The following is a 26,899-nucleotide window of genomic DNA, read 5'->3' as shown; positions in this document are numbered from 1 at the left end:
AATTGCTACTTTCACTAAAGCAAACAATTAATATAATAAAATAATTTTAAAGACATAATGGTAGCTTGGTACCATGGCAAATTTTTTTATACCCTGAACAGTGGAAATGTCGGAGACCCTATAAAAATATATATATAAATGATCATTGTACCGGGCTGAGCCATATTTGTCTGTCTGTCCGTTTGTCCGTCCGTCTGTCTGTATATACTCCAACTAGTCCCTCAGTTTTTGAGATATCTGTCTGAAATTTCGCACTCGTCCTTTTCTCCCCACGAAACTGCTCATTTGTCGAAACCATCAATATCGGATCACTATAGCACATAACTGTCATACAACCTGAACGATCGGAAGCATGTCTTGTAAGGAAAACTTTTTCATTTCAACAGATATCTTCCAGAAATTTGGCGCGGATTATTGGAGAAACACTTAAAATGTCGAAGTTCAAAATGCAGACCCATAGTTAACAAAAAACTTCGACACTAAGAACTCGTGAACAACCCAGTGCTGTAGCAACCAGGGTTATTTTTTTTAAGCGCGGCCGAATACCACCAATGTAGAAAGCAGTATGACGCGAAAGAACTCTGAACACCCCGCTATTTAAAATTTTTTTCTGTCTGCATTTTAAATTCCAAGATTTTGATTGTCGGCATTATGTTATACACCCGTATTATTGTTAAAGGCAACGGCAATGTAGCATACCATATAGCTGCCATACAAACTTATCGATCAAAATCAAGTTCTTCAACCTCTTTATTTGTGAAAGGTATTATAGCTTCGGTGCAACTGAAGTTAACCTTTTTTTCTTTTTATTTGTGTGTTTTGATAATTTCGCTTTTTGTTGTTGACTTTTTCAATCTGTTTCGTTGTAATAAAGTCAAGTACGTTTTCCTTTCCCGGGATTGCCCACTTGGTGTTTACTCATCCTTATTGAATTGTGCGCATAAAGTATTCTATAATTAACTGACCCAACCACATAATTAAGTTGCTCTGTAATGCGATGTTCAACTGTTCACTTCCTGTCTAAAAATTTTTAAGCGATCATTGCTAAGTAAGTAGCTCTTTCAAGCATTTCTTGATTTTGTACTTACAATACCTTTTGACGTCATATTTACCGTTCCACTAGTTGAACGCTCGCATGCTGCATTTATCGCAAGTCTTCATCACACACTCTCTCTCTCACACCCACTCTTTCTGTTTCATTTGCCCGAGCACGATCGGCATGTGCCAGTCATTCGTTGCCAACAACTTTCACGGTCAAGTTCACATTCACAATACGTGTGACAACAACAGCAACAATTACGCGTTGCAAATCACTGGCTACAACTTGTGAATATACGATTACAACTTCAGATTCACTGAACAGCATCCATCGCTGAAGACATCGCGTCCAGACAAGAAGCGCATGTGCTTGATTTATTCAATTCTGCATTGCCAGGGGGATACAAAACTGTTCGAATCTTCGCTAAACAAGTGGACATTCACTTTGTGCTGCGCGTCATTTCATTGCTGCCACAAATAGTGCAGGAGATAATCAAAATACTTAATGTAAACATGAAAATATGCGTTTTTTAATGATTTTAATTGCAACAAATTTGCACGTTATTTAAATTGTCGTTATTGCAACAATCCCATGAGAAAACTTAGCATGCGCTGCCGACTTCGTGATTGTCTTCATGTCGCATGATCGGCAGTTACTTCATAAATGTTGCTGACTTCAGTTTTATATTTTTTCATTCGCAAAGCAAAATCTATTACTTCCAACTAACACTCAAATAATTTATTTCGAAAAATCTGTTTCTTGAATTTCGAAAAATCAGTGCGACCCTATTTTTCACTGTTTCTCCGCAAAAGTTTCCAAAGAAAGTTCCGCGAGTTTCTTGTAAAAGTTCGCTGATCTTGCTAAGTGCATGTAAATTAGATAATACTTCTGTTCCGTAAGCCTCCATTTTCTACTCAGTTGAGATGTGTTTTCATAATTATGTCTGCATTAAACCGAAAGCTCTACAATCTGACGTAATGAGTGCCACACTATTTGAAATCTTAGTCGCCCCAAAAGAAAGTCTTATTATCTATTATATTTCTCCTTCTTCCGTAAATGCGATTTAGAAAGCATAAGTAGAGTACGTTGCTGTTCTGATCTAACTGCCACACTGTCAGTGATTTTATTAAACAGATGGGGTGGCAACTTCATGATCACTAAGCAAAAATAATCAAGCTTTGTTTTCATTTATGAGGTGGGATTTATATTAATTTCGGGTTAATAATTAATGAAACACCAGTTTTTTTTTCCATTCGAAATATTGTTTTAAGCGACTTAGGATCTTATTGGGTAAGCAGAAACCAGCCATCCTATTTTTGACAGGAGCAGAGTTGCAGTTGTTGTTATTAAATATATTTGCCTCGTAATTGCAGTATGTGAACATCTTAAATAAATTTTTATATTGCTTGAAATCACTTGCCTCAAACTCAAATCGGTTGTTAAGATGGTTTCGAATGTTTTAAACATTGATAGTATAAGTTCGTTCCCGCTCGATGAGATTTTAAGATAATGTGCAAATTTGAGCAAAATCAGTATGATTATTGCGGGCGTACTATAAAACAAGGAAGTATGATATCACGTTCGTTAAAGTAATAAAAAAAAACTTTATGTATGATAATGGTTAATAAGAGTATATATCAAATATAATAAGCTGGTGTAGAAAAAACAAAACCACATTAATTTGAGACATTATATTTGCTTGCTATGATTATGTCCTATCGAAAAAGCAGTAAAAGCAATATTAATTATTTTTTTTCAAAGAGGTATTATCATTTATCGCTAGCACTTGAATTAGAGTTATTTTCAAATTATGCTTTTTAAATGCTTAGCAAGTGAGTAGAAACTACTGAGAGGAATTCATAAACCTTTATGAAGTTCCCATTGCCCTAGACCTATAAGACTACGCTTATCTTCAAGCCCTAATGACCTGGGCCAATAAATGGCTCAGCTCTATTGAGCGATCTATAGTATTTTTCTTGTTGTTGTAGCGGCAGAATTCTGCCGAGTTGACAGTCCTTAGCCGGTTAAAAATCTGGGTCCGTTGCGGTTGCGTAGACCCGATTATCGTAGAAACGGAACGGAATGGTACGCGATCTATAGTCGCACCAGTCTTTTAGACCGAGAGAGAGCAAATGTTTAAATAATTAAAGAGAACTAAAATAGTCCGGCTTCCCTATTGAGGAATACATAAGTTGGTTTTAAAATAGATATTCAGATAAGAAGGCACTGAATATTCCCAGAGCAACCTTACACTAAGCAATTTGGCAGAGCGCTAAACTCTCAGGTTTTCATACGGGTTACTTATCACAGCATCCACTTGATCTGCTCTAGCTCTGTGCAGCGTGCATAGATGTGGCTGTAACTTCGCAACATTGACGGCATACGCTCCCCTTCAACAAAACCCGAATACGCTGTGCAATTGCATACAAAAAGACTTTTTTACAAATGCGTCACTGATGTCGTTTTTTGCAACATGATCTTCCAACATCGTCAGCAACAGCGCGCAGTCACAACAAAGCGCTGGCACGCAAGCAACAACAAAACACAAGTTTAGCCATATATTTTCCATTGTCGAGCAACATAATTAGCCGGTGACCGTGGCCACCCAGCTCCAGTGTTCCACTAAACTTTAGTCTTGCTTTTCCTGCTCAACTACAATCAACGACGTGCTGGTCTACACCGCTGCGCCTGAGCATGCGTCCGGCATGAATTTTCCTGTGCACTCACATTACCAGATGCCGCAACGAAAGTAAATCGCAAAAGCAAAAGTCCGCTTTCCATTTCGTTGCTGAGCAAGCGCGTTCAAACTGTTGTAGCGTTATTTCCTCTGGCCGCGTCTCGCAACGGCTTTGAGCGCTTTCTTTGCTAAAGTTGATGTTTTAATTGAAAGTGATTATGCTAAAGTCAATTATTGATATGCGGCACGTAAAGCGCGCGCGCGTGTTTACGCTTTATATGAGTGAGTCACATACAAATGTTTCACAGTGCAACAAGCTGGGCGGCAAGGCGTTGGCCACCTGCTGAGTGTGCGGTTATTAGTTGCAATATTTGTGGTTACAAAAACAAAGCCATGCAAAAAATTTAAAAAAAAGTGGGTGAAGATAATTAAATTACGCGCTGTTTTGCCGCTGCGCCACCACCTTTCCATGGCGGCTATTATTTGTGTTGTCTATTAAATTTTATTAAAAATTAATTGCCATTTAATTAAAACAGACATTTGAATGATAAACGGCGTTGAACATTTGTCAGCCGCTTAAATGTTGCTGTTGCAGCTACTGTGCTCCTTACTGAATTTCCATCTCGCGCGCAAGCTTCTGCGCCCGTTGTTTGTGTTTAAAATGTATTCCATCTGCCAGCAATTATTGTTGTACAGCAACATAAACACTAGAAATGCGCGCGCATAGCCATCGCAGTGACATTTTGTCGCAAGTAACTGATGTTTGTGTGATTGCTGGACGTTTAGGCGGTGATGGAGTTGGACTGGAACGCGCCTCTGCAGCTGTTATTGCCAATGATGAGTTTATCTTTGCCGCTGCGCATACTTGCGCCGCCGACACGAATGACACACATTTCGATTTCATGTTGCGCCGAGAGTTTTTCAACATTTTCTTGCAATTGTGCACACACCGTGATGTGGCACGCGAGGTGTGGCATTTCCTGCTATTGCTCTATGGCTTGATAAGCGTCTTGCTGATGAGTAAGCAAGTAGGTAACGCAAATGTTATTTTAAAATTGTAGATAAAAGTGAAACAATTGTGTTTGCTACAAGTTCTGGAATGCAGTGAGCTGAATTCCACCAATAGTGTAAAACACACTGTACGAGGGTGGTTCAATTATTATTTAATCCGCAAAAGAAATACGTAAATTTTGAAAAAATATCTCGCACTTCTTTAAGCCGTCTGAAAAAATTCGGAGAATATATTTCATCTTATACACGTTTTCCTTCTTAAAATAAGAATCGTATTACCAACAAGTATTTTTTTTTTCAGTAATGACTTTATGACTATTACGCTATTTTGAATTATAACTGTTACTATTAAACTTTCTCAAGTTCCATATTCACTGGCGTGGAAGCCAATTTTGAATTGAAACAGCGCTCCAAAATCGTTGTTCAACAAAAATTAGATACGCAATACCTTAGTTATTATAGTCTTTATGTAATATGAAGTACTTACACAGAGATACCAAGAGTCCCATAGAAAAATTTAAAACTTTGTAATGACAAGACCTTAACCACAGTTTTAACTATAAAATAACTGGCATGAGCCAGTATACGTTAAGTGAACTATTCGTCACTCAAATTGCACTAAAATATAAGATTACAAGATTCTTACTAAAAGAAAAACCAGTAAAAAACGAGCATAAGAGTTTGTAGTGCAAAGAAGACAAATATTTTTCAATTATTCTAGTGGTTATTACCTATAACCTCCAAAAATACATTGGAGGCAAATAAATCTTCGAAATTACTAGCAAGAAGCGCGCTGTTCGCTTTTGTTTACTCCAAAGTAGAAAGATTTTCAAAAACAGCTGGTCAAAACTCACCGGAGGATCTCTTTGCAGAGCGATACTTTCCGAGAGCATCTTTAAACATTTCTACATAGTTCTTGTAGGTTCCGTTAGGGTCCAATAAAACTAATCTCAAGCTCTAGAAATATCACTAGCAGACACTTTATTTCCAATACATGTGATTAGTTCGAACTTCACAGACTCGTGTTATCCCTTTCGAAGAGAGCTATGTTGAGTTGTAGTACCTTTTTATAAGTTGCAATAGATCACTAAATTAATTGCTCGATGTTTGAAAATGAAGTTGTATCAATTGGATAGTAATGATTTCAATATGCTCAATTTCGAAATTCGAAGTCAAATATTTCGGCTCTGGAGACTAACTTCAAAAAAAGGGTAAATTGTTAATTTTGACTAATTCTCTCGAAAAAATGTTGAAAAAATTGTTTTGCTCCCAGCAGAGTCTCGTACATTATTATACCTATATACTTTCTTCGAAAATTTCGTGCGCTTTGTTAATTTCCACCAAGTTTTTCACAAAATACAATTATTAGCTACTACTTTCTTTAACTTTCAAACACACTTAATATTACAAGAGAAGTAAATAAATAAATGTGCATGTCTTTTTGTTAATTCTCCGCCCCTTACATTTATTGCTTGCATTTGCCAAGCGTCAGCCATAAGTTTATGTGTATATAATGCGTTAATGCATGATTATGCGTGGTACACGCTCACATATGTATATCAATTATCGATGTTTTGAGTTATGTGCCAGTGACTTTCACCCGAAAATGTCATTCGATCCAACATCGAAGACACAACCCACACCAAGTGGCAGACGGACAAGCAAACCTGGCCGTAGCTAGTGAGGAGAAGGGAGAGCGCAAGAATAACCAAAAAAACTTGTTACTTTGCGGCAGAGTCACCAGTCACACCATTAAATTGTTGCCCATCAATAAAATTACACAAAAATCAAAAAAATGCAACAACAACATATAAGAAACTCACTACATGGTGTGAAAAGAAAGCAAAACATAAATAATACCTCTAGAAATTGATAATGACAGCCGATATCGCTAGCAGTTACACGCACTTTAGTGTTAGTGGTAAAGTGGGTGGACACGAAATGCGTTGGGTGGACAATAGATAATGCGTATGTCATGCAGTTTGGTTGTTGTTTGTTGCTTGTGTGCATTTGAAGAGTTTTCACTTTGACTTTGGAATTCATGTGTTCAGTTCTATGGGAGCTTGCAACTAGTTCATGGTGATCATGTCGTTTGGCTCTCTCATTTGTAGGCTTTTCAAAGTCGAGTTATATCCTTAATGTATTGGAAGTCCCGAAATAGTAAATTTGTTAGTTGCAGAGCGTCAATCGGATCTGCATAACTGAACTGGGCTTGGATTTAGTTCCGCTAAGGAACTGTCTCGCTTAAATCTAAATTACTGAAAAGAAGTTTAAATAATTTAATTTGTCCACTGTTCTTTACATAGGGAATATAGTGCGAGTGTCTCTCACGCTTAGAACTCTACAGGGTTTTTATCCATTAAAAATTACTTCAATAAAATTTTAAGGAAATCTTTTAAACGTGCCATGGTTCCGCTTAATTAATTTTAGGTTTTGTCAAACGGAGACGGCGAAATCATTTCGTTGGACTAAGTTGTTAACTACAGGTACAATTTTTGCACCTTGGTATATTATATATGAAATCTGCTTAAATTTGATCTCAAACTACTTTTCACCTATTTTAATACAAATCTTTATAACCGCCTTTAAAATAGGCTACTCAACCAATACAAGCATGTCAACACTTAATTCAATTCTCCAAACCTTGCGTTTTTCAATAATCCTGATATATCTGCCGATATTACGGGAATTGTTCAAGATTTAATACTCAGAGTCTCAACTTTGTTGCCAGCCATATCTTTGGTTTGCAAGATGGATTCAGCAAAATTTGCTGACTATGCTCTTGAAACCACAAAGCAGCTGGTTAAAATATCCCTAATTTTAATTCCCTCCATCGGTTCATAAAATTTTACTACCTACACGGAAAATTTCTCGCGTCGCTTTAAACACAGTTTTTAATGAATTGATTGCTTTTAAGCTCTGATCCTTTTATTACTGGGCAACGAAAACTTACTTATAACCACAAATCAATGTTACTAAAATCAACTACCATATAGATTTACTTAATGAGACAATAGGAAATTTATTTGTAAAATTTTTGTTCGTTTTCTACTTACCATCAAATATATATGTACTCGTAAATGTTTTTCTTGGTTTATTTTTCTGTTATCACAACATTTTTGAGTACCATCAATCAATGCGAATATTCTTGAAAGTGTGTATTTTACTTTTGTATTGCATTATTATAATACAAGTATTGGTAAAACCACATGCAGTTTCCCTTGAAATAAAAAATTAAAAAATTGCTCGATCCGTTACTGACTGTTACTACGGGAGCTATAAGATATAGTCGTCCGATGTGCCCAAGTTTTTTATAACATATTTATTATATTTTTATAGATTTTTGGTGAAAACTTCAAAACAATGTCCAATGGTGTCCAATTTTCAAGTTCAACCTCATTTTCTTTATGACTTATTTACTGAAGCTTTAGATCGCTTTAGCAACGCTATAAATTATTATTATTCATAGGAAATGTTATTGTTTTTTTATGAGCATTTTCAGAATTAATAGTCTAATTTGATTTGGGCTCTTATCTCTAAAATCTTCTACGTATTTACACTCGCGCCTACAATTATGCAATGCAAATTCTAACAATACGTAAACATCATTGGAACTGTCTCCGAAATTTTTTTTTAGTGAGTTGAGGTTATCATGTAGCTGCTGAAACACACATTCATACCAACCGTCGTTAGAAGTTCTTTATGGCCACTGCGCATGCTTATTGGGTTACTTATTATGTATCAAACAGATACATACTACAATTTGCTGAGTGCAGCAGTGTTTGTCTACACAAACATCACGTTTACTATGTTGTACAAATGTAGCTGCAACATCAAATACAACAACACAACGTGTTTACTTGACAGGTATACAATTGAAGCGCCAAGCGGCCAATACTTGCACTACCGCAGCGAGTCTTAATAATTACGTAGTGATGTATTGAGCTGAGTCTGAGAAAAAATAATGAAAGCAACAAAAACTACAACATCAAACAATGTTATACATACTCGTAAGTGTGGAATTAGCCATTAGTCGCAACAGCTGCACAAATAAGAGTGGAAATGTTGTGATGGCTTCGCTGGCGATGGCTGTTTGCTGCCTGCATTTTGCTTCTTTTTCGTTTTCTGTTTTTTCTTTGTTGCTCGCAGTCACAGTTGCTTTTATTAAAATGCACTTTATTAGCACACTGTGACAAAATTGTAAGAAAATCATAATTTTTATACCCTGAACAAGGTAAATTAGGTTTGCCACGAAGTTTGTAATATCCACAAGAAAACGGCGAAGACAATATAAAATGTATATATATGTATGTATATATATATTTAACTATATATATATATATATATATAAATGATCAGCGTGACTGAGCTTAGTTGATTTAGCTAAAAGTATATGCGCCTGTCTGTACTGCGCGAACTAATTACTCAGTTTTTGAGATATCGATCTAAAATTTTGCCTTCCTTTTCTCACCAAGAAGCTACTCATTTGTCGGAAGTTCTTATTTGGAAAACTTTTTTATTTGACAAGATATCCTCATAAAATTTAGCATAGATAATTGTCCGAGGCAATGCTACAATTTCCGAATTAGTTATTCAGTTCGAATCACTATAGCCGCAATACAAACTGACCGATCAAAATCAAGATTCCCATTTATGCTATAAGCAATGCACCTGTGAGGCTAATATAGCTGCGGTGCAGCCGAAGTTAAAGTTTTTTTCATTACCTCTAATTGACGCCAGCATAAAATTTTTCGAAAACGCAAAATTTCAATATGAAAAACTGTAGTATTTCACAATAGGGCCCCTACTTTTTTTTGGAATTTCTAAAAATTACTGATGCCACATTGTGTGGCATGTGGGTCTGACCCTATGCGCATATATAATACAATGGATGTTAAAATGTACTTTCAGCCAAGACAGCAGCGCTGATATTAATTTTCTTTTCACAACTTTTTGTTTTTTGTATACGAGTATGTTAGCGTGCGTTTTTAACACGCTTAAAAGGTTGCTGTTGTTGTTTTTGTATTTCAATGCATACTTCGCTTGGTTGAAGGTGTCACATCAAAAGTTCACCGTGACGTATACGCAACCTTCATTAAATGCCACTTTATGTGCATAATGTAACTTTTGTTCTGTTTGTTGTTGTTGTTACATAAATAAGCACTTCTGTACCAGCGGTTACACCTGGTCAACTCTTGTAATTGTCAAACGCTTTTTTCGAGCTACTCTAGCCGGCGGCATGAAATTGCCGATGACTTGCAAGCTGCCCACTGCAACACGATACTTTTAAGTATGCTCGTACCAATGATAATAATTAGCTATGGGCTCACTCTTGGTAGGTTGGCTGACCTGCTCACATACAGATGTTCATGCATACAATATGTACATGTACAGGGGAAAAATCAGTGCATGCATGCTTTGGGCGCTCTTAAACGGCTGCAGAAAGTGCAGATTCGATATTTGTTTTGAACTAGGACAAATAGATAAAATAGAAGTCGACGTCAGATCAGCAAAGACAGCTACAAAATATTTCTAACTCAAAGCTAAATATTTTTATGAATATATCGTCGTCAGAGTAGGATTTTGTGAAGGTTGCTGTTGTTATGTCAGCCCTAAAGTAATTTGAAATAATGCTGCTGAGTTGATAGTCCTTGACCGGATAAGAACCCGGCTCCGTTCCGATTACATAGACCCGACTGTCGTGGGAACGTATGTATATTGTGATGGTCTCGCGCTAGTATATCTGATTACCTAGGCATCGATATTGTAAGTAATGGAACAATTCGTTAATTCTGATTTCAGTGATCAGTGATTAAAGAGATTTTATTGACGTGCGGTTATTTCAGTCGTGCATTTATTTTATCAGGTAATAGACAGTTCCTCAGCGTTTTGATAATTTCATTCATGCTCGATTTGGCTTAAAACTCCCAATGACGAAAATTGCCGTTTCTGCCACCCAAAGATGGATCTATCAACCGGTAAATATAAGCAATTTGCTACATTTTTAAAATTATTTCCCATTTCTAGAATATTCCCTAATGTTGCACAACAAATAATGGACACTACCAATATTAAACCGCTCCATGGCTGTCATGAAATATATTCTGGCTGCATAAAGTATTTTTATCCAGATGCTGCATATTTCCAGAGGGGATTAAATCGGTTCGTAACTTCACCTTCACTGCTTGTTCCTACAATTAATTTAACTATAATATTTTCGTTTACGAACCGATTACGTAAAAGTTGTTATAGCAAAATACAGTGTGGTCCAATTATAAAGATACCGGGGTAAATCTTTGTTCTTTGTTTATTTGTTAAATCGGCTTAACAAAGCTATTTTATTTTATGTAACCCTTTCTGTATTAAGTACATGTTATTTTTGTGTAACAACAAATTAGCAGTATTGTTTACAATCCCTCAAAAGTAAAACAACAAAAAAAAAAAACAGAGGAAACACAAGTAACTACCTTCAGTAAACAAAACAGCTAACGATGTCAATATATATGTATGTAAGTGTGTTTCTAACAATATAAGCATCTGTAAGTCAACCGGTGTCAATCGATACAAAAACAAAAACATGTGCTTAGTTCACACCGGTGTCAACCTGACATTGTCTATTGCAACAATTTGCTGATGCAGCAGTTACTACCTAAATATTTACATATGTATTTGTCTTATAGAAGCTTCAATCGGTGCAAATATATAGAGATATATGGTACACCCAGTAGAAATTAGCTTGCGTTACTTCCTAGTCGGAAATATGGAAGTGAAGTGGAATTTCAGGTCCTCGTAAAGTTTGTATTCATTGAATTGCTGGTTTCTACATGTAAGATTATACATCTTAAGTCTTTCGATTGTCACCGAGTAGTTCGCATTTCAATGTTGCTGCTGCTTCAATTCGATATTTTAGTGATAACCGCGGCCTTCCGATATAGAATATTTCTGAGTTTTCCTGGCAACATAGACTTTGTGAGGTTAAAAATAAATTGAAATTGTTTTTTATTCTATTTTGCGAGAATCTGATTAGTATGTATACTTGTGAGGTTAAATTTAAATTGAAATTGATTATTCTTCCTCTCTGTAAGCATCTGCCTAAAATCCATTGCATGAATCTTTTGGGATCATACTAGTAAAGCAAATTTAAATTAATTATTTGCATTTTATACATAGTATACTTTCGTCTTAATTATATTCCAAAACGCATTCTAAGCATATATAATAAGTTCATTGCACTCTCATTTTCCTACAGGGTATTAAATATACCATCGTTGATGTGAGCAGTTAACGTCCATGCAACGTGGTTACCTCAAATGCGCCATTAATCTCATCGGGCAATTTTATGTGATGACAAAGCAATTTACCACTTAACTTGACTCGCCTCAACTTGACTCGACGACTTAACATGGCTTTGACTCGACTCGACTCAGGTCTTGCATTGTTTAATGTTTGGACGTCTGTTAGTTTGTTTCGCGTTTGTGTGATCCTCGATGGGATTTGTGGGCTTGTCGCCACCTCGCTCCACCACCTGTCGGCCGCCAAATGGACGCATGAGTTGCATTTAATTGCATGTTTTTGCTTTTAATTTCACTTTGTGGTAGCCACTTACTCGTTGTTGCATGTACATAGTTATGCATAGGCGGCATGCAACTAGCCATATTCAGAGGTGCACACCGTGTAGATGTGTGAATCTCATCGGTGGCTAGAAAATGTGTGAAAAAGGTGCAATGACATGACACTTTTTCTGTCGCTTATTATTAGCTAAAGTTTTTCTTTCATTTGCTGTTACAAAGATTTGTTGTAAATATGTAAGTCGTACATATGTAGATATATACATATATACTTTTCTTGGTGTTAATAAATGCTTTTGTTTTCTACAAATTGCTCTGATCTTCTTCTTTCTTCTCATCTTTTTGCTGGGTCTCTGTTGTCATTTTTGAGGCGGATTCGTTTTCATTTTCGCTATTTAGAGTTATTGGAAATGTGTCAAAGACATTGAGAATGACATTTGCTTCGTGTTTGCCTGAATTTATTTATCTCAATCGAACGTTGGCATCTGATGAAGATAATTTTTGGGAGGCTCCTGTTGTCATGGCGTTAAAGGAGGTCAAGGAGCATCTGAAAGAGTAAACTACTAAGGGTGAGAATGCGCCAAAAAAGAGGAAAGACTGCCATGAAAAAGCCGAAAATATTGTTGTGGAGTGCATTTGTTTATTTCAATATATCAGAACTTTCGGCTCGTTTCCCAATAAATATTCTCAGCATAATAGTGGTCTGGGAAGCTAAAAAATCACTATAATAGTAAAATCGATATTTTTTTTGTTAAACATACATGTAGATACTTATTATATGTCTATGCATATGCATATATTATTATTTTATTAGAAACACAAAAAGTCCTAAAAATAAATATATTTTTATGTTTAAAAAGTGACATTATTTTATATAATTTTCAAATATATGCATATTTGTTATTAAAACTTATATCGATTTATCGATAGTTTTCGCTCCTAACAATCGTCAAAGTTCGAACTAATTAATATAATCACTGTCAATAGTTTCCTACCCACCACAAGTACTCTATAAGTGGTGAAAATTGGAGACCTTTCATCTTAAGAATATCTGTAGTTTATTTGATAAATAAATGTTAAAAAAAAATAAATATTTAAGTAAAATTTTAATTAACAGAAAAAATTAAAAAAATAAAATAAAAAAAAACTATTAAAAAGCAAAAAAGTTTTATATACGCCAAAAAAAAATTAATGGAATTCACTTTATAAAATTACAAAAAATTTTTGATGCTTAATCCTAGGCAGCAAACAATAACCAAAAAGATAGCAAAGTTTCAAACTTTTTTTATTACGCACTAAACAAGGGTTAAGTAAGTCGCATGCGCCTCCTTTGTTATGCTACATAATTATGCGCTGTGTTGACAGCTCACAATCAACTGCAGATATGCAACCTACATTTACTTTCGTTTCGCGCGACAACAATCCCGGAGCGCTGACTTCAGGTTCGAATCAAACCCCGCTGTAACGGCAAAACATGTTGCTTATAAAGTAAAATTATTATTTTTTTTATTTATATGTGTCTAAGTGTTAGCACGGACATATCATTTTCAGTTTATACACAGCCAATAAGTGCCGTTTCACATTGGGACGCAAAAGAGTCTCATACCAGTTTATTGTGGGTGAGGGGACGACGAGGAAAGACGAAGGGACCGTGCCACTCGTGTTCGGGTGGCACGCTTTGTGTTCTTGTTCGTAACAGCTCGCTGCTACCCTTTTCAGCATTCCTTTTCACTTTCAAATCCTTTGAATGGTTGCAAGAGCGCTCGGTTTCAAATGAATTCGATCGCAAATTTGAGTTCTGTTATCTATTTTTTATGTAATATGCAAATACGTATGCATAGAATAATAGAAATATTATGACAAATTGTAAATAAGGAGAAAATTAAGATATAGATTATGGAGTAAAGAAATTATGAATTTTTAATACGGAGTAAAGAAATTATGAGTTTTTAATACTTAAAGATTAGGAAATTCCTATTATAAATTTGGTCTTGAAAATATTAGTAGCGGATATTCAATACATTCTTGTGGATTAGGGAATTCCCGTCTTTAGTATTTTTTTGAAACTATTTAGCGGGTAGGTACTTGTATTATGCATATTGTTCTACCATATTCATGGTAATTCATTGCAAGCAAAATGTGTGACCATCATCTCAACATACAAATGAAATACGCAGCACGCAGTGTTGCGCTATCGAACCGCACAAATATTTACGAAAATTTTGTAAAAAGAAATGCAGAAAAACTAGACTCGAGTTGCTGGACTCTTTTTTGACCGTGTGAATGCCCAGAGCGACACCAAAAGAAAATTTGAAAAACATCAGACTCTTTTGCATCCCAATGTGAAACGGCACTAAGCATTTCACGCTTTTACGCATCGTCAACGGCACGGCTCGGCGCGTTGCGCATGTTTAAGTCGAGCTTGCGCTAACAGACGGTCGACGCCGGGCATGCGAAGACACTAGAGAGCAACATTGAAAACGATACCAAACTAGCAACGATAGTTCGACAATCATACTTATTGCTGCTACTTGTTGTGACGACTCCACAATTGCTGTGACTCAACGAATGTTTGTTGCTGCTGTTGTACGCAAGCTTAAGAAGGAAAGTGTTGAAGACTCACCAACTCACTGACTTGCGTTGATGGCGTTGACGATAATGACAATTTAGCTACCAACAACGATGAAGACAAACTCAATTGCAGTCGTCTTTGCGTTGGAGCTTCTGTTTATTTATTTATTGTTGATGTTCGTTGTTGGTTGGTTGCTCGTTTAGTGGTGGCTCATCAGCTCTGCGGCTCGGTAAAGAAATTTAGTTGCGCGCTGAACGCGAACGAAAACGATCGACGGTTAAACGGACGCGGATTCAACTCGAAAACAACATAAAAAAGAAGGAAAAATCCATACGAAACGTAGTGAAGTATAAAATAAAATAGAAAAAAAAAAAAACAATTACAGATGTAACAATCGCAAGCGTTGATTAGCGCAAATATACTTTTAATGTCTATGCACACAACGAGCGCAGGAGTGTCAGTCAGTCACTGATAATACGAATACGCCGATCAGATGTCAATAGCCGACAGGCGCCAGCTTGACATTTTCCAAGTGAATAAGTGAAAGAGAATAGTAAAAGTAAAAGTGAAAAAGTTTTGCGCCTGCACGTCAAGGAGCTGCAACTGAAAGCAATTAATAATGTGCAAATAATCGTGACTTACGCTTGAACTCTTATCGTGCGACTTTGTATAACTTGAACTCTAAGACCTTTATACATAAACCCCACTTAAAGAACAAGATATGGATAAACCACATATCGATAAGCCTTTGGCTGCGATAGCCCCAAAACCTGGCTCGCCCACCGCCTCCCACGCATCATCCGTCGCTTCAATTGGCAGCGGTTACAAAACGCATGGCGTACAGAAGTTTTGTTCAAAAATCCGGCATAAAATTGAGGATAATATAGCGCCACGTTTGACGGGCAAACTCTACAAATCACAGAAGCATTCTATATCGATGAGTTCGCTCAGTATTGTAGACTCGACTAGCGGCAAGTATACGAACATCAGTAAACAATCGACTTTACCCACCCTCCCTCCAAAGACGGAACAACAACAAATAGGGACGACTTCTGCACATCGACGTCTCACCGGCATGCTAAAACATCAACGCCAACGCCTCACAAAATCAACGAAGACGCTCAGTAAGCGTGAAATCTCAGCGCCGGTTGGTGAGGTTGCAACAAATTCGGGCATAATTTGCCCAGCACTACTTGAAAAGGGTGGTTTGGTGGACGGTGGTCACACGAAGGACCTAAGAACGCATGCTGGATCACCCACTGAAGGTGCTAACTATGTGGATAGCGATGAAGAATATCAGCAGTTAAGCTTGAATTTAACGAAACAATCGTTGGAAGATGAAATTTTCGAGGAGCTCGAAAAGGCCGCACACGATGAAACGAAATTAAATGCGGTTTTGAAGAACTTTGATCGTTTACTAATCGACTACAATGAGAAACCAGCTGAAAGCGCAGTGGCAGAGACAGGGCCATGTGTGGAATGTGATGTAGCAGTTGTGGAGGCGGCAGCCGCAGCGCAACTGGAGCTCTTAGCACTTGAGCCGCCGGTCGCATTCGCCGATAATGGTAGCGAGAAGCGAAGTGAAGAAAATGTGGTAGAAGACAAGGTAGTTTTACTTGAGCTCGCTGATAACAAGAAAGAAGTTAAGCCAAATGTAGACGTTAATCAAACATCCGCTGGTTTTATTAAAACACACGTAGACGCAACTGAAGCGTCAATTACGTTGGAGACTACCAAGCAGCCTGAAATTAACAAAAGTGTGCAAGATTCAAACGGAACGCAGAAGTCCAACGATTTATATCCCGCTGAGGAAATCACTGACACTACCGCTGAGAGTAGCGTCACCAATACGAACAACGGCGACGACTTATTGAGAGCGACATCTATGAGGAAAAACAGCGTTTGCAGCAGCACTGTTGTTGCATCAGTTACTGAAGATTCCATGACACCACCACAACCGCCCGTGCGTCCCAGGCGCTTGGAGAAATCCAAGTCATCCCTGGCTCTACCTAGACGCAATGTCTATCAGTCTTCTGACACTCCCACTTTACGCAATATACGTTACGCTCTAGCCACGCGTGCACGCTCCAAATCCGTGTGGGAGTTAACACCCACAACGGCAGCGGCTGCGACAAATAGCAAGATACCGGTTTTTATAGCATTACCGTTACAAAGACGAAGTAATAGCTTTTGCAGCGCTTCCTTAACGGAAATGATTGACAAGCAGAAGTTGATCGATAACAAGAATTTAACAGCTGTGAAGACTGTTGTGACACATAAAAGCAAAGATTCCACCGTTGCACCAACGAACCCACGTCGTCAACTGACTAAGGTTGCCCGTTCCGCATCTGCGCTTTCGTTGTCAGTTAAATCACGCTCGCGCTCGCTTTCCACAAACCGAACACAGCAGCCGTTGCAGTCAACTACACAATTGCCATCGCAACATCAAGCGACGTCTGTTCAACGTACCAAACGCAAATCATTGTCTGGAGAAAAGTTGACGCGTAGCAATTCACGCCTGCAAATGGAGAGAACGAAATCTTCAATTGGCTTTAACTCCAGCACACTTGGCACAAACGCGAGTCCGCGGCGCACACCCTCCAGCAATAGCTTGAGCAGCAGTCAAAGTAGCGGAAGTGTGTCGCGTGTCGCCAACGGTAGCACAACGGCGGCACGCAAGTTGCAACGTAGTCGCGACGAGCTATTGGACAAGTGCCTGGAGAAGGGTCATGAAATTTTGCGCAAAGTGGAATCGATAAACACGAAAGTTGGCGTGCGTAAAGCAGCAATAGCGACGACGCTTAAGACGAGTGGTGGTGGCAAAGCAGCGACGGTGAAGGCGTCGACAACCGGGCATACGAAACGTGCTGCTACACCGACAACTACAGCCGCGTTGGCCAGCGCACGTACGAAAGTGAAAACAGCTGCCAGCGGTAGTGCAGCATTGACAGGTAAAATTACGAAAGATGCGTGTGATGGCACTTTGCGCCGCACAACCAGCAACAACACCGCCGCGCTAACTCCTTCACCGGTTACTTCCACGAAACAGTTGAAATATGCGAATGAGGAGAAAGTGCCGCCACCGCAGCTGGAGTTCTGCAAAATAATACCACCCGTATTGGGTGAGACATCCGATAAGCACACCGAATTATTGGTTAATGTGGTACAGGCAAAGTTGAATGCGCCAACCGCCACACAACAGCTGCCGAAACAACAACAGACAGCGGCAAATAATACGTTAATAGAACAGCAAGCTTTTGAAATATCAGACGCTTACAAACTAACGCTGCATACAAATGCGCCCATCGAAAAGTTAATCGATGCAAATGCGTCACATCGTAACAACGAATCGGATTCAGACGATTCAGGACACATTTCGAATGAGAATGATACAACCATTCACACCTTATCCACTTCCACCACCTCCAGCGTGAGTCTGTGTGAATCCGATATTATTGAGGAGGAGCGTTCCACATCCCAAGCGGCGTCGCCTGGCAGCAATGTGTACAATTCCGATGCAGCATTGACCTCTATGCAAACGAAAACTACTAAAGTATCGGAACTCCTTCAGAAGTTCGAGCAGCAATCACATGCTTCTGCGCATATGACTTTCGGCAAACCAAGCTTGCGTGCGTCTAGCAGCCACCCTAGTAAAGTCTGCACTGCCACACGCGTCGCTCAACTCGAAGCTGTGCAATGCATACAAACTCAAGTGGAGTTTTATCCGACCTACAGCAAAGAGGTAACTATCCGACTGCTTTAGTGCAGCGAACTCAATTTTATGAAGAGAATTCTTGAAATGAAAAAGAAGCGCAGCAAAGCGTAAACGAACGCAATTTTGAAATATCCGAATAATCCAACCAACAACCAAACATCCGCCACATCCTTTAACCCAACAGTAGTCAAGCCCTGCTCTTCTGGTAATATTGGTGCATTTCAATATTAAATATAAGTATTTTTTATATTTTACTATAATTTTTTTCTGGTTTTGGCTACGTAGCGTCCAAATCCTGTAGTTTTTGCATTTTTACTATATTTTTCCGCATCTTATTGTGCATTACTCTTAACTTTCTTATATTAATTTATATTGTTAAAGCATTTGTTAATCGCTATATAATATTTTATATTTGCATTTACTTCATAAGTAAACTGTCACAAATGTTTATCGTTTATCGTTTATTTTTTATTTTTATTTCTTTTGCTCTTATAAAATATTAAAATAAATAATAAATAGCAACTCGTAAATTGTTTTATTTCACCCACTATGTAGCTGCTCTTAGTTGTACTTTCTCTCAGTTTTCCCTGCTCTCTCTGGATGTTTAGTACTCGTAGTGCAGTGTTGTAATATTTACGTGGTTATTAGTTAAAAATGTTATGGTTTTATTCTCGTATGAACCCCAAAAATCTATTTATGATATGTAGTTTTACCTGGTTTGCTTTATGGGTAGTTTTTTGAATATTTTATTGGTAGTTTAATAATTGAGCTCATACAAAATTATAAAAGTTGTCGTTTGGTTACCTTAACTACCACAAGTTCCTTCCTCCATTCTGTTCTTGTTTTATAAATACCCAAAAACAATTCGTCCTAACTTAACTAAAAATGACTATTTTTTGCAAAAATTACAAGAAACTCCACAGTTTATCAAATTCGCTTACACTTAGAACAATTGATTTTGTCTAGTGACCGATCACTCGGTCAGTTGAGCACTTGACGATCACTCATTTGTTAGCGGAGACGTATTTTATTATACTTGTAGTACTGTCAGCGAATTACCTCTTGAGTTATATTTCTGGCCTAAAAATATAATCTTCGTACGATCTAGTCTACAGTATCCAGATAAGACCCAATTGAGTCATAGAACAGGCTGCAATATTATGTTTAGGGAACTTGAAGCAATGTTTGTGCATTATTGTTATCAGAACAATGTAGGAAGTCAGTAGGTTTAGAATTGAAATATATATATACAGAAAATACAATAAAAATCTTCTTCTTTCCTATAATATTTGCAAGATCCGCACAATAACCTCACAATCCAATGCGATTATTTTCTTGTTAACTTTTTTAGCCGTCACTTTTGAGTGACACATTTTTGTAATGTTTTCTATTTTCCACTACTATTTTTTTTACGTTTTTATTTTTCTGGGTTTGAGCTTCTATAATTATCCTAGATTTATCTATATGGATCTATGGAATTTCCTGTGTAGAAACTTTTATTCGTTTTGTTTTGTTCAAAAACCTGTTTCATTTCTTCGCCCATAACATGGTTTTCAAGGACAATACCGCCATACTCTGCATTATTCTGCACCACAATAGTGATTTTAGAAAAAATCTGGCATTAAATTGCCATTTTTAGTTATAGTATCATGGGTGTGAATTCGTCGTTCTTCGAAAACACAAAATGTCATTAAAGAGTGAGACTTCAACCTCGTCGATAGCGTGCGTTAATAAAAGAATTTTAGAAAAAGCATGTCACAATATTCATCATTTGCTCGCAGAAGTTGTTTCCATTTACACATTAGACAAAATAATCCGAAGTCGTAGCAAAGCACCGTTCTACAACGGTCTATAGATAACCAAAATAAAATGGCAACATTTTTCCCGCTATTGCAAAAGACTCGGCAAACATAAAGCTTGCACAAAGAACGCCAAACAAAGCGTGATTTGCCTTAGAAATTTGCATACATGTAACGTTGGACCTACCCTAACTCAGTGAATTTTTGCTACATAGTGCCCATCATAAAATCCAAACATTTCAAAAATTTACGGTAAATGCATTGTAAATCACAAATTTGACAAATTGTGTTATTTTTGCTATTGTGGGCTCATGCCAATCGCTTGAAATGCACATTGCAGCACCAAAAATGAATTTGTTTGACCTAATCGCTTACTTTTACCACCGAATTCGTCATAAAGCGGCAATCGTTGGTATGTGGGTGAGGTGCAGTAAAACAAAAAAGTAGACGATAGTGTGCACCATACATACATTGTGCACTACAAACGAAAACACTAAAACTGTTGTTTTTGTTGTCATTATACAGCTATTGAACGGCATTATGTTAGCACAACATTGTGTGAGCTTGGCTTTAGACAGTCTAAACTAACTAACTTCTCTATTTGTGTAGTGTTTTTTTTTCTAGCTACTTTCATTACGCGCCGCTATGCGCATGCGCAACATACGATAACATACTTGCGCATACTTACACAGGTGCGCTGTGCGTTGTGCGAGTTTTGTCGCGATTGTCAGTAAGTCGACTGCTTGTTTTTGTTTCTGTTTATTGTTTTTGTTGTATTAGCTGTTCTACGCTGACAACTTGCGAAGCAATTGAATTTTCACTAGCAAAGTGTTGGAAAAAATTGTTCAAAAACAAAGTAACTTTCATTTCATATCGCTTCATATCTTTATTAAAATGCTGTATACTATACCCGCATAACACTCGTAAATACATGCTTGTACATATGTGTGCATGTATGTATGCATAATTGTACGTGATGTGCATTGTTTTAATTAGCATATCGCAAATACAAGTGCTTGTGACCTGAAATCGAGCATATTAAGCATATCGCTGCTATTTAGTTTCTAATTTGCTGATAAATTAATATTTTCTTTTTTTTAATTATTTTGTGTATCCTCTTATTCATATTATTATTTGTGAAAGCATTAAAGCAAAGTGGTTTTTCCCAGAGTGTTTATTGTAATATTTATACCCTTAACAGGGTATATTAAGTTTGCCACGAATTGTGGCAAGTACATACATATTCAGTATGACGAACTAAATTGATTCAGCCATGTCCGTCCGTCTGTGTATACGCGAACTAGTCCTTCAGGTTTTAAGATATCGATCTAAAATTTTGCACACATCCTTTCCTCGCTAAGCAGCTGCTTATTTGTCCGAACTGCCGATATCGGCTATGGTAATATAGCTGCCATGCAAACTGAACGATCGGAATCAAGACATGTATGGAAAACATTTATTTTATTTGACGAGGTATCTTCATCAAATTTGGCATTCGTTATTGGCCAAGGTAACAGTGCAATTTCCGAAGAAATTGTTTAGATCGAGCACTTATTATACAGCTGTTAACGTTTTTTCTTATTTGTTTTAATCATAATGGCGCCTTGGTGCGTCGTAGAGTATCACGAGACTTGGTATCAAACCCCATTTGTGACGAAAATTTGTGGTCCTTTTTCTATCTTTAATCGTACATATATTCTAATTTTTTCAAGTTAGCCATTTCATTGGAAGTAATGGAAAACTCATTACATTCTACAAACTTCAAAGCGAAGTATGGTAAATATATGGCTTGAACTCGAAACCGTCTGATTAAGCTAAAGTATTTGACTAAACCGTAATATCGACAAAAAACATATACGGGAAACGTTTTTATTTATTACTTATTTATTATTTTGTGGAGCAGACTCTCTTCTATGCCATCGAAATCTCGGTCTTTTAGCCATATCGCCAAAATGTAGGCAACGTTTGTTCACCATTATTTGTTTTTTCTTTTCATATAAGTATTTTCAGACCTTGAAAATTGTTATAGATAAGTTTTATAACAGTAATTGAATAAATTTGAATATTTAAAAGAATCCAAAACATTATTAAACATATTTTTCATATAAAATTACATTTTTTTACTTTCATTACGCCTGGTAATATGTATATATTATATGTATATAAGTGTCTATCCATTAAAAGCGCCGCACTCAGCGCGATCTCGTAGTTGACACTACTCACCCAGCCACTTGTAATTTGCTCTACATATTATTATGTACATACATATATTTAGGTACGATTGTACATATGTGTCTTACTTATTAGCATCACGTTCCTATATGTTGGTGTTGCACTTGATATCCTTCCCTAACTGATTACGAAATAACCATGCAAGCTCATTCGCGCTTGCTTGAATGGCTTAAAAAAAAAAAATTATAAAAAAACCTTTTTTAATCTACAGTATTTTTTCTGTCTCAAAGCGCAACGGTACGTGACATGTATGCAATCGGTGTTTACGCCTTTTGCTCTACTTCTACGCGGCTTTGATTATCTTGAGATAAACCTACATGCTTACAAATGCTGACTTGGATTACTCACTGCTCACAGATGCAATGCCAAGCTATTTCTCTACCCCTCAACGCGTTCCTATTCCCTTTCGCTTTGTACTTGTATACCCTTGATCGCTACTGCCCTGTGATCTTTTCTGGAACCCGCATTTGTTTTGATAATGATGACTGAAGACTTGCTTTATTTTTGCCACAACCGCAGGTGCTCAAATTGGTTTTAGTTGTAGTCTCTCTTTTGCTACATTTTAGATTTCCTTTTTATGACGATATTGTGTCGTGTTATAAGGGCATACTGTCTTTCCAAGTTTGTTGCTTGCAATAATGTAAGAAAACATCCATTTTTGTCGTGACAAATACATATGTAGTAGCTCTGAAACGTGCGAAAAGTTGGTTTTAAGCCGGACGTGGTGCATGAAATTTTGAATTGGGGTAAAAAAAAAAAAAATAATACAAAAATTATTATTTTATAATTCATGTTTTGATTTTGTAGCAAAGCTTAAAGCTTAAAGATAGTACGCACCATTTGTATGCTCAATGAAATTTTCTGCATGGCTATTTTCGTTTCTTTATTCTTGGCTCTTAATGCCGACGCTTTCATCATAGATTTTAGTGAAATATAATGACATTTTGCAAAGTTATCTTTCGTATGAAGTGTTCGTTTTGTGCAGCCTCAAAAGACCCTACCATTTTATTGGTGATTTGCTTGTCAATATGTATGCTTTAAGCCTAGGCACTGGCCTAGGTGACTAATAAACCCAATAAGTTTTGAAGCCATAATTTTAGAATCAAATCCAACTCACTTAGCTGAGCTTAAATTATTCATTCAATGTGCTAAATAGTGAACTAGAACGATCTTGAAGTTCATGCGTTTGTTCTGTAGTGAACTCTTTCTTTCTCAAAAAAAAGGTCTTTAAAATTTATCGGGACATTTGAAGTTTGTTCCTTTGCCCATATACTAAACCTGTGATGAACTGTAGCCAATCCTCATGTGGGACAAGCAAATACAAGACGCAATCTATTACTTGTATTCACCTAAATATGTGCATATGCCCTAAAGCAGTGAAATTTGCAGGTCCGACTTTGACTAAGCAGTTTCTTCCTTCAAAGAATTAAACTTGCAATTAACTAAATCCGCCTGCTATCATCATCGCAATTCCAATTAGACTATTATAAATAATTGTCCGATAATAAAATCTCTGGAATTGTCAGAGTTAACCTGTGGCAAGCACAGCACAAGCTCAATGCTACTGAAAGCGATTGTAAATCAAATCGCGAATGAAAAGGAAAATGGAAATGAATTTGCTAAAGTCGAAATAAATATTATAGGTTTCGCATTAAATGTCCATCCATTGGCTATAAAAAGTGCAGCACGACTCGTGCATAGAGGGCGTGAGCATGTATGGTGAGCCGCTGCCAGCGTATGCGCCCTTTTATTATTAAACCATAAACTGGTTTCCGATTACATCGCCAGGGTAATGACATTCAACGATAGGCAAGTGATAATTAATGCAAAACAAAGCAGAGCAATACGTACTTTGCCTGTTTTGTTGAGGCATCCAGAGCGCAATAGCCGCCAGGGAGTCGTCTTATAAATCTTCACTATTTCCCTTTAACTATTTTGCTATAGTTGTTGTATGTAGTTATGTCAAACATGTGTAATGGCTGCTGGTATCAGCTGTAATAGCTTACTAGCTGACAATAAAATAGTCCATCTAGCAGTAATACCATACATATTGGAAATACTTGCGAACATATGTGAAGGCGAGGGTAGTTACTTGAATCAGTGAGAGTCCCTAAGAATATTATCTTTTTATTTCCCTAAAATTTTCGTCCTTAACGCGTTTGCTTAAAAAAAAGCTAGTTCAATTGCAATAAATTCAACGTTTTTGCTAGCCTTACTAGGAATAGACCGTTTTGCTCACAACACTCAAATATTTTGCTACTGAGATTCATCTTCAGATTTGGTCATCGAATCATTGCATTGCTTTGTTTGAGAAGTTCTTCAAGTTCTTTCGATTAATTTTTGTTTAAAAATAAGTATTATATTATTCTCTTCAGTGGTTCAAAATAATTTTAGTCGGTGTTGATTTTCTTTGATTATTTCTTGATTTTTCCTGATTTATTCGTACGAGTATGTCAACAAAAGACTGTAAATTTTTCAGAACATTGAATAAAACATGGATTCATAAATAGAGATCCAACAATAATCAAAGTAGTGAACAGCTTTTAGGTGTTCAGGTACACATGCTTAAATGAATATTTCTCGTTACAAGGTATCGTAACATATGAGTCGCGTTTTGTAAGATATTCATTAAAATAAGTAGCATCCTAGAGAGGCGCAATCTCAGTCTGCTCATTGCTTATCTTTCTCTCAGCGGCTGTTTATATTCGAGATATAATATTTTCTCAGTTATTTCTGACTGCTACTGGCTAGTTTAAAGCCTTTATGGACATATGTCATCCAATTGTGGGGTACCGAAAATCAAATATTGAAATTCTTCAACGATATCAGTCCAAAACGCTTAGACTTATTGTTAACGCGCCCTAGTTTGTGGTCAATGACTAGAGATAGCAAGAAAGGCATTATTTTGGTTTAAGCGATGTCTTTTTCTGCCGAAATTTGAATACATTTGTTTGGAGCTAGATTGTTATGGACAACATTTTGCGGATCCAAGTTTATTAGTATAAAAAAAGAAACTGATAGTTTGAAGTCGCAGTGTTGCATGCGGAGTAGGAAACTGATCATACTATCCTCGTAAAAAGTGTTCAATTTCCATTGAATCCACACTGCTTGTCATTGCTGCACTTAAGATTATACAATTGGCTTTTGAGACACTACAACAAAAATGCAATAACAAATAAAATATTCATACATATGTACATATGCGAGTTGCTGAACTTCGCCATCGCATCCTTATTTGTTAATACTATCGCAGCATCAACATAAAAGCTTGGCTTTAAGTCTTTATGTGGCAAGCAAGACTCGTTGACTGCACCGACGATCGAGCGATCGATTGCTTAGCCGGTTGGCGGGTTGGTTGACTGGTTTATTTAAATGTTTGTTGGTGTAGTTGCTTGCCTTTATTTATGCCCTACGCGTTTATTACTTAATAACTCGTTGCATTTTCACTATAAATTTATTTTTAATTATTTACATAAAACATAATGTATATAAGTATGCTTAGGTATGTACTCGTATGTATATGTGCTTGTGAATTTTAATGTCTTTGCGCCTTTTGCGCTGTCTTTGATGATAAATGCGGATTTGTCGTTTAGGGCTGCTTTAAATCTATGTTTAGTTAACTATACGTGTGCACAGATACATACACACGCATACACATAGCCATACGCACACTTATATAGCCATTTATAAATTTTATTAATTCGCAGGTATTTTAATTACTCGATTGTTTTGCTTTCCATTTGCATGTTGCTTTTGTTGTTTTAATTCCCTGCTCTTTCGTATAAATTTTGATTGGCATTTGAGTGTTGCGCGTATAATGAGCATTTATTTATATATACCCACATTTGTGGCCACTTTAGTCTTACCGTTTGATCGTCCCATCGATCAAATCCGGCCAACTTTCTCATGCCGCTTTTGGCAGCGTTGTCTGCGAGCACATATGCACATGTATGTATGTTTGTGCGCATATTGCTTTGCTTGCCACATTACATCACCCATTATTGGGTGTGTACCCCGCTTTATTTATTATTTATTTAAATTATATACACGTTTAATTATGTTGTTTGTTTGTTTTATTTTCCTTTTTTCTACTCTTTTGCGTTTTCGGATGTAATCTGTTACATCACTAGCGCCCTGCGATCGACACCTGCACGAACCTTAAGTGCATACGAGTATTTACGCTGAATACCCTGCATTCAGTGAAAACTTGAGATAAATTGTGTGTTTCTTTACCCTTCGTGCTATGAAATCCGTTGTGTTTATTTTATTTGTATTTAGTTTTTTGT

The 26,899-nt window shown here is 36.9% G+C and overlaps 1 protein-coding gene across 8 annotated transcripts in view; it reads left to right on the top strand.

Moving 5' to 3' along the window:
- The window catches only part of Mhcl (Myosin heavy chain-like), a 129,157-nt gene that overhangs the window by 65,046 nt on the left and 37,212 nt on the right, over nt 1-26,899 (top strand). The window contains exon 1 of one of the 8 annotated variants that reach the window (XM_070109727.1): nt 15,120-18,609. The exons of the other annotated variants lie outside the window; for them this stretch is intronic. Within the exon in view, the coding sequence (XP_069965828.1) occupies nt 15,589-18,609 (3,021 nt within the window). The 5' untranslated portion in view covers nt 15,120-15,588. Of the gene's footprint in view, nt 1-15,119; nt 18,610-26,899 lie in introns of those variants that run through there. 8 annotated transcript variants of the gene reach the window in all.

The sequence above is a fragment of the Bactrocera oleae genome, chromosome 2, assembly GCF_042242935.1.
Source record: "Bactrocera oleae isolate idBacOlea1 chromosome 2, idBacOlea1, whole genome shotgun sequence".
Classification (NCBI taxonomy): Eukaryota; Metazoa; Arthropoda; class Insecta; order Diptera; family Tephritidae; genus Bactrocera; species Bactrocera oleae.
This window is presented reverse-complemented; position numbering and strand designations above follow the sequence as displayed.